Source organism: Uloborus diversus, chromosome 8, assembly GCF_026930045.1.
Source record: "Uloborus diversus isolate 005 chromosome 8, Udiv.v.3.1, whole genome shotgun sequence".
In the NCBI taxonomy this organism is placed as follows: Eukaryota; Metazoa; Arthropoda; class Arachnida; order Araneae; family Uloboridae; genus Uloborus; species Uloborus diversus.
Genome location: NC_072738.1, coordinates 146,910,537 through 146,920,483, shown reverse-complemented (window position 1 = coordinate 146,920,483; position 9,947 = coordinate 146,910,537). Strand labels below are relative to the sequence as shown.

The 9,947-nt window shown below is 33.5% G+C and overlaps 1 protein-coding gene across 1 annotated transcript in view; it reads left to right on the top strand.

Annotated features, from left to right (window-relative positions):
* The first annotated feature begins 401 nt into the window (after positions 1 to 401).
* The window catches only part of LOC129227548 (delta-like protein 1), a 36,701-nt gene continuing 27,155 nt past the window's right edge, over positions 402 to 9,947 (top strand). The window contains exon 1 of the mRNA XM_054862128.1: positions 402 to 540. Within this exon, the coding sequence (XP_054718103.1) occupies positions 441 to 540 (100 nt within the window). The 5' untranslated portion in view covers positions 402 to 440. The remainder of the gene's footprint in view (positions 541 to 9,947) is intronic.

The window sequence follows — 9,947 nt, the reverse complement described above, 5'->3', positions numbered from 1 at the left end:
ACAGAGTTGTTTATCACCCCTTAAAAATACACCTTTAATTGCACTTAATCTCAAAAATATCCCCCCCCCCATTTTCACTCCTAGAAGCCCGAAATTCACTGTTCTCAAATTTGGCAACCCTGGTCCCATTTTCTGAAATTTGCTAGTTTAGTTGTCATTAGCATTTGGAATTTGATTGTGACGTCACCTGCTACTACCCTATATTTTTCTCACTCATCGATCGAATATGTTCTGATAAAATATGCCACAGGTGTGTGGCAATAATAGATTAGCTATCGCTATTGCCAAGGTAAAATTTAGATAAACCCGAAATCGTAGGCATCGGGGTGTTCTTTTTTGCAGAGAGTATTCAAGGAAATAACGCACTTTTCATTCCCAGAGGCTTGGGTTTCAAGTCTTTTTTTAAGACTTTAGATATTTTTTTTCTCAATCCTCCAAAGATGGAGGTGAACTTGAAATCCTTAGTGTTGTGGTGTGCGCTTTTGTTCATTGGAGTCTACGCAAGAGGTGAACTGGATACTCGTTCTGAGGTTGATGAAGGTACTTTCATTTTACTTCTTCACACAAAATATTTAGCAAAATTAGATTTAATTAATCAAAGGATACAGCTGGGTGATTACTCAGGCTTTCTGAAAAGCAAAATTTCGCTTAAATTTCAGTCCAATTTTTCTGACTTCTTTTTATACTAAATATTATTAAAACACACACCACAGAATTGTAATATTTTAAACTATACTACATTAATCCCCCCCCCCCCCAATTGAGGAAAGCAAACTGCAACATTTGAAAGTTAACGCGATTCAGAAGTAAAAAATTCGATTTTTACGAACCACTCCACTGAGTACGTTATCTACAACTAAAATATATTTTGTCACATAACAGAACAGAACTTTAGAGAATGTGCAAAAAGAATGTAATACGTTTGTAAACTAACCATAGAAATAATATTATGTTAGTATATTTTTCTAGTAAACGGGCTTTTTTTTTTTTTTTTTTTTTTTGCAGTTTTACGAACGGTTTTGTTTGGACGACAGATCAAATAACAAACGGGCGACTGTACATATCTTTTTGGTAATCTTACTTCCTGCAATCCGTCATTATTCTGCTGTGATAAGTTGAGAAAAGAAAAAACACATTCCACTAGAGAAAAGTTAATGCACAGCATTTAACGTATAATGGGGGTTGTAAAGACTTTAACTGGTAGTATTTCTGATTCTTATGCTTTTTGTAAGCATTTAATAACCGCAATGTGATAAATTATGTCAGAATTTTTTTGAAGCTCACACATTATTGAAAGACCAAAATTCACGTTGCAAAAAACAAATTTATTTTACACACTCAACTTTTGCATCCAAATGTTTTTTATTCCCCTCAGTTTCATAGGCTTTTTTTTTACATCCTTTTACAAAAAAGGAAGTACTGTATTCGCGAAAAACTTTTCACTCAAAAATCGGATTTAATTTACATTTTGCTCGCCCCCGAATGTTTATTGAGTTTTTTTTTCCAACCCGACCACACCTGGATATATGCCTAAGAACGTATAGACACCTGAAGTATCCGTTTTGACGATCCCCGAGTTAATTACAACGAGTTTTCTCGTGATGTGTGTATGTGCTTATGTGTGTATGTACGTATGTATCTCGCATAACTCAAAAACGGTATGTCCTAGAAAGTTGAAATTCGCTACGTAGACTCCTAGTGGGGTCTAGTTGTGGGCCTTTCCTTTTGGTTGCATTCGAATGTTCCAAAGAGGGTCTTTGGCACCTTTTTCGGGTAAAATCATTGTTAATTTCAATGCAAACTCAAGTGATGTTTTAATTTGGCAAACACTTGGCAATATATCGCCATGTTGTTGATCGCCAAGTTTTGTCGCCAACAAATTTGGAGGTTTTTTTTTTTTTTTTTTAAGTCTGATTACAATTTGGCCTCATTTAGAGAGTTAACCATTGAATCACATTAAAACTGTCAGTATTGGGAAAATTTATCTGTATAAACCTTTTTTTTTTTTTGCTTCGGTTCGCAACAAACTTGAGGTGAAACTATTTAAAGTGTTTCTTTGCTTCTGAGGGCACCTTAATTCAGAAAAAAGTTTAAAGAAATTCTATGCCGATAGTCGTTAGTTGCAGGGAGAAATTGTAATCAGTTCCTTTTGCATATCGTGTAGCAAATTCTGGAAGCAGATAACTATAATTCCATTTTTTTTTCTTACTGTTTCCCTGAAAATTCAACGAACTAATGTTTTTTTAAACTATTTTCGAGTAATGTGAAAATTGGATTTTTTTGTAAGAAAACTACAATTTCTCTAAGTTTGATTTAATTAGAAGTATTTATGTATTCTTTTGAACATAAAATTTCAATACAAGTGACACATTCTATTCAAATTTGCAGTTAGCTAGTAGTAATACTCAGATGATGATATGCTCTTTAACACAGTAAAACTTGAGCAATCCGATGAAACATTTTCAATAACTGAAAGGTGTTTAAAATCAAATTTGGTTTACTGAGATAACTGAGATAAGGTGTTCGTTGGGAATGAAAAAAAAAAAAATCGTCTTTCGCAATACCAAGCTGTAGTTTCCTTTTCAATGTTTGCTTTTGAGATTTCGTTGAGTGATTATCATTGCTTCATGGTGCTAAAAAGACCAACTTTTTTTTGAGCAATCACGATTGCTTATTGTTCTCACTTGACTGTTTTTGGCGTTCCTTTGATTTTTCCCACCGCCACCCTCTGCAGCATCACCGTCGACGGGCTCCTCACGATGCTGCACCTATAGCGAAAGCCGTCTCCAGGTTGCATCCATGTCCTACACACACGCGCATACATACACAACTACACCTACACACACACACACACGCACACACACACAAACAAACACATACACACATATACACCTACACACATACAAACACTTACACACACGCATACATACAGACACCCACACATACACACACAAAAACATACACACACACATACATAACTACCCACACATTCATGCATGCACACAGACACAAACACATTTGCCTACACACACATACACATACCCCCCACACACACATTCATACACATAACCCGTACCCACTAACACATACCCCCACACACAAACACACACGCCTACATACACACACTCGTGATTGCGAAAAACATAATTTGAATTCAAGATGTCAAAATTCAAATTAATTTTTTTTTTTTTAAATATTTCTGCGTTGGTGTCTCATTTCAGAGGCTCGAAACATTTACAATCAACTCTTTTATGAATTGAAGAGACAAATTTTTCTATAGCCTTTCGAAGGAAATCGTATTTTTTTTAGACACCCTTCTCAATTTTAAGATACAAAAAAGCAATCCTGTTACTAGCACTATTCTGCTTTTGTGAACAGAAGTAAATTAATCCTCTTATTTTTAGCTCCCGACACACAAAGGAAGGAGGTTATAAGTTTGACATGTCTGTGTATCTGTGTACCTGTTTTTCTGTGGCACTCTAGCACCTAAACAGATGAGCCGATTTTGAAAAAAAAAAAAAAAAATCGAAAAGAGAGTTGATCAAGAGCGTTCATAGCTAGGTTGGGTCTTTGGATGACATTTTAATTAACGAATATAATAATTAAAAACCTCTAAACGGTTTTTCACGATTTTTGCAGTGAAAACGAATTTAAAAAATTTGAAATTTAGTAAGAAAATAAAGAGAATTTTTTTTCAGCTTCTAATAGAATGTGTTTGGAACTTCCATGTTATATAGAATTCGAATTATAGCGCTTTTTCAAAGTAGATTTTAAATACTGCTAAGCCTTTATTTAAGAGATTGGTAACCGAATGCATTGTTGACCGACAAGGAAATTAAAAGCAATGATTTAAAATGTTTATCTGTTGCCAGTTTCTATTTGTTAACAATAAAATATTTGTAATTGATTTTTAATAGTATAAGGCTTTTAAAAGGATTTTCTATTTTCCCTCTTGATTCTACATTTGCGACTCAGTCGGGCTTTTTTTAAATTTTTTAATTTAAGACTATCACTTATATTTGCAACCCTTCTCTTAAGAAATAAAATCATTAATATTGCGACTTTAGCAAAGCCTACACGATGCTTAAAAATAAAATAATAGTAAAAGTTATGCCTGTTTTTTTTTTTTTTTTTTTTTTTTTTAATTTTATTTTTGCCCATTTATATTTTTTCAAATTTCTGTTTGAAAATTAAGTATATTAAAAAAAATCATTCGTAACTTCAAAATCCCCTTCTGCTGTTAGTTAGAAGAAAAATATTTTGGCTTATAAAAAATCCAAAATTGCAATTTTTGAAATGTAACGAAAGATTTTAGCTCTGATAAAAACTTGCTGAAACTACTCTCATTGTAAGAAATTATCCGCCTTTCGCCACTAAATATTCAGAATCAAACATTGATTCTATTAAGATTGTTAAATCGTGTATTTGAAACAAACACTTATATCTTTGAACAGGGTATGTAACATAAGGGCTGCGTATTTCAAATTACTGCGTTGCTGTGCACTATAACTGTAAGGGTAATACAAAAATTCATGCACCAGTTATTGCGATTTGCGTTTAGCGGAAAATGACATCAAAAAATAAGTTCATATTTTGAGAATAAATGAAGAGCAATATTATTGCCCTTGTTTTATGCATTTCTTAAACCGCATATTAAGGAAATAACCTTTACAACTAAAAAAGAAATAAATGATTTCTATCAACGTTTCCCCTAATAAACAGTGAGTTTCCTCCCTTAAGCCAAGTTTAATGCAGAACTACTTGAAAAATTCCCCTTAGTACCATGCAGAACACTGATTTTGCTTGTAGTTCCCATAATGTTGAATTTCACTGGAGGTTTGTTTCTTCATAACTTTATTAGTGCAAAAAATAAAAGTTTTAATTAAGATCACCCTAAGAACATCTAAGTTTAAAAAAAATTAGACGTTATTTAAGTTATTCCTAGTCGAGCCTTATTTTCTAAAAATCCGATAATGTTTCCTTCTTGAAACTTCAGGTAAAAATAATGTTGTCTCAAATAAATTAAAGATTAACAGATTTTTGAATGTGCAAAAAGAAAGGGGGACTCGCAGCTTAACACTTTTCCCATTATCTAATAAAAAGTTTTGGCGATTTAAAAACACTTTGGCACAACCCTATTCTCTGAAATTCGTTCTCTATTTGTATCATAAAAGTAAGGGAATAAATAAGTAGTGGAATTCCGGGCTTAACTCTTTATACAATGTCTAATAAAATGTTTTTTTCGATTTAAAAACACTTTTGGCTCAAACGTTATCTTTAAAATTGGCTCTCTAACTGAAAATTATAAAAGTAAGGGAGAAAAACCCGATTACTTCAAAAGTAACTATCTTTTTTTTTTTTTTTTGAATGTATTTTGCCTTGTCTCATCCCACCGCTGCGCTGAAGTGAGATGGGGAACTTATTTCTTATGATCTGGTATGTAAGGAACATTAATTCAATGAAGTCTGTTGATATTTTTAAAACTTTTAACTGGTCAGGTGGGGGTATCTAACACCCCAGAAAAATTTGACACTTGCATTTAAACGTTTTGTAATGTTAACATATTATAGTAAGGCTACAAGTAGATAACAAGTTCAGTTTTTTGCTCACTGCTCGAGAAAAGCGCAACAAATTAATGTTTTTTCATGGTTTCTGGGGAATGTGTATGTTTGATTTAAATTTTATTACACTACCATTTCTAAATGTCATTTAAGTAGTAGTATTTTTTTTTCTTCTTTTGAACACAAATTTTCAACAAAAAAGAAATATTTTATGCAAGAAAAGTGACACAACTCGAAAAAACAGCATTGTAGAAAATCAAAGTTTTACGTAATAGTAGTCTTAAGCCATTTAGTCTCAAATATTACAATACGCGCAAAAAAATTATATTGTGATGCTTACCTGGTCAGTTTTTGTTACCTTAATTAAAAATACGTACTTAAAACCAGAAACTTTTTCTTCCAAATTGTAAAAATTTAATGATGTGCCACTATTGATTACTGACTGACCACGGATTGTATGAAAAGACAAACATTCGTTTTACAGCCGGAAATGGACAAATCTATTATTTTTTTTAGCGATGTCAGCTTTTGCAGAAGCAGAGTCTCATTCAATTGAGCGGAATATGCGCATCAAATTTTTATTTTCCCCCCTTATTCACATAGATTCGTCTTATCTGGACGTTTGAAAATTTCATGCAATCCGTGGTTGGACAGTACGTCGTTTTTACGCCACCGCACAGCAGTTATGTAAGCTAACTTGGTGAGAGTTTAGTGGCAAAAAAGAACATTAAATTTTGATTTTAAATCAGTAAATAGCTAGTACGTTTTCCAGAAATTTTGAGCGCCACTTTCCTTGCTGGAGTGCGATATGGCTTTGCATGGCATATGTATATTACTCGCGATACTGTTTCAGTCGTTTCTCAGTTTTTCTAAATATTTTGAAGTGCATAAGAAATATGATGCTAGAATTATATGCCCCGTACATTATCGCTTTTTTCGCAAGAAAAAAATCACCTCACGAGTTGAAGATTAACATGAGTCTTCACCATCTGTAGCATGCATTAATTGCCTGTAGGAAATACAATCGCGATTTAAAAACGTTCGAGTCTCGTAGCTGTCGTATGTAAACAACATCCATTGCAATCGCAAATTCAGTAGCACCACACCACCCAAAAAGCAGAGATAAAATAAGATAACATCATGGGTAAAAACCATACCTTCTGGAATTTTCGTATTGGAAAACTGAAGTTCCCCGTGCCGAGTAAGAGTCGATTTTTAGATTATTGGACCACCGACGTTACTACTAAAGCAATAGTATAACGATAGTAAAGTACACGTTAAAAATACTCTCGTTCAAGTAAATTGCCATTTACGTAAGAGAAAGACACTTGCTTTAACAAGGATCACTAAATCTTGCAATTAAACCGAGCAGAAATAAAGAACTGGCACAAAATGGCAAAATCTGCGTGCAGATGTTTTAACCAATTGGCGTTGGCGCAGCGCTGGAATCAAAACTATGTAGGTTAATAGTCTTACCCTTGCTTTTCCGCGGTACTCTGCTACTTCTTGTGTTCCTCTAAATATAATATTTCTAAAAATTTTTAATTAAAAATGTTGCAGTGGGAATGAAAGGGATTTAAGTAACGAAATTAAAAACTTGCAGATGATCTGCACAAATGATAAGAGAATCTCTCTTTTGCCTTTCGGCAAGAAGTAATACTAGTAGCTCTAGTAGGAGCTGCTATACAGCATAATTTAGAGAAAAAAATCTATAAAGGCAACCTAGAATCTAAATTTCAAACATATTTTGGTCCTTACTTTAAAACTTGCTCTTACAACCCTTTGATTCTCACTGCCTCAAATCTGAACAAACGTTTTTTTAAATTAAAGTTAGTGGTGTTATTAATTGTTAAAAAAAGGGCAGGGAGGGGGGGACTCTGCTATATAAGTATATAACTTTGAAAGTAAGACAAAAGAAATCTCTTGATAAATTGTGAAACTTGATTTTCATACTTTCATAAGCAAAAACTTTTGAAATAGTGTTAAATTTCCCGTCAACGTGTAGAAAATTTTACGACTCAAAATTTTACTTTGACCCTCTTCGGTTTTTCAATTCCAAAAATCTAGTCATTGTTATTAACAGGAGTAACTATTCCGTTTCACGGATTTTCTTGTAAAAAAACCCTATGTGTATTCTTGAGCTTTTAAGGACCCTTGTGCCAAATTTTGAGAAAAATCCTACGTAAACTGTAAGGTATTGGGTAACTGTAGGTGACCCCCCCCCTATCCACGTTAATTCTAGATTATCAAAGGACCTCTCTGCCAAATTAGGCAAAGATCCTACGTAAACTGCGGATTTTTGTAGGAGGGAAGAACCTTCCCCCACCTATGGGATTCCCTGAGCATAAAAGTATCTCTGCGCAAAACTTTGCAGAGGTCCGACGTAAACTGTCGACTTGAAGAACGAAGACACACTCACATTCACCCACTCACATACAGACACTTTCATTAGGGTTCGTTGACGTAAGTGGAACCAGTTTTTTGTGAGCAGTTTGTTTTTTAATCCTAAGACAAAAGTTTAAAAAAAAAACTAATTGATTTATTTTATTATGGATTAACATCAAAAAACAAAAGTTCATCATTATGCCTAAAAAAAGTTTTAAATACTATTAACATTTTTTTTCCTAACCAGATCGGTGTCTCACTGGGGGCCCCCAAGTTTTAATTTAAATTCAAAGCAAGCGTATCTAAAAAAGGCGTATGTGGTTTTACTCGATGAAGTATACAAATTTTTACAATGAAATAGATATTTTATTGCATTTTTTTTTCTTAAAAATTACCGACACTGATTTCTGTATGATGGAAAATTGTGATACGAAAAAAACAAAACTAGGATTTGTTGGGGTAAGTGGAACCCCTTTTTGGAACAGTTCGTTTTTGAAACCATATACAAAAGTTTTGAAGCCAAAAACTTTAAACTTATAGTTTATTTTATCTTGGACATTATTAATAAACAGGAGTTCGCCATTATTTTCTGAAATAATGCTTTAAATACTCTTAACGATTATATTTTTTAAAAATCAGATGGGTGTCTCATTTACCCCCAAAAAAGGGGTAAGCCTCCCCCCCTTTAATTTAAACTAGAATCAAGCAAATCTAAAAAAAGTCTTTGTGGTTTTACTCGATGAAGTATGCAAATTTTTACTATGAAATAGGTAGTTTAATGCATTTTTTGGAAAAAATTACCGACACTTATTTTTGTATGATGGAAAATTGTGATTCAAAAAAAAAAAAAAAAAGAAAAAAAAAACTAGGGTTGGTTGGAATAAGTGGGACCACCTTTTGGGAACAGTTCGTTTTTGAAACCATATACAAAAGTTTTGAAGTCTAAAACTTTAAACTTATTGTTTTATTTTATCTTAGACATTATTAATAAACAAGATTTCACCATTTTTAACTTCCTTTTACAAAAAAGGAAGTATTGTATTCGCGAAAAAATTTTCACTCAAAAATCGGCCTTAATTTCCATTTTGCTCACCCCCGAATGAATGTTGAGTTTTTTTTCGACCCGACCACACGTGGATATATGACTAGTAACGTACAGACATCCGAAATATCCATTTTGACGATCTCCGAATTAATTACAACGAGTTTTCTCGTGACGTTTGTATGTACTTAATGTATGTGTGTATGTATGTCGCATAACTCAAGAACGGAATGTCCTAGAAAGTTGAAATTGGTACGTAGACTTCTAGTGGGGTCTAGTTGTGCACCTTCTCTTTTGGTTGCATTCGGATGTTCCTAAGGGGATCGTTTACACCTTTTTGGGGGGAAATCATTGTTAATTTCGATGTAAACTCAAGTGGTGTTATAATTTTGCGGACACTTGGCAATATATCGTCAGTCTTTAGGTCGCCAAGTTTTGCCGCACCCTTGGCGATCAATTTGGTGATTTTTTTTTAGTTCTTTTTTTTCTCTTCTTACTTCCTTTTACAAAAAAGGAAGTATCGTATTCGCGAAAAGAATTTCACCAAAAAATCGGCCTTAATTTCAATTTTGCTCACCCCCGAATGAATGTTGAGTTTTTTTTCAACCCGACCACACGTGGATACATGCCAAAGAACGTATAGGTACCTGAAGAATCCATTTTGACGACCCCCGAGTTAATTACAACGAGTTTTCTCGTGACGTCTGTATGTACGTATGTATGTGCGTATGTGTGTATGTGTGTATGTATCTCGCATAACTGAAGAACGATATGTCCTAGAGAGTTGAAATTTGTTACATAGACTCCAAGTGGGGTCTAGTTGTGCAGCTTCTCTTTTGGTTGCATTCGGATGTTACTAAGGGGGTCTTTTACACTTTTTTGGGGTAAAATCATAGTTAATTTCAGTGTAAATTCAAGCGGTACTATATATCTTCAAGCTTTAGGTCGCCAAGTTTTGT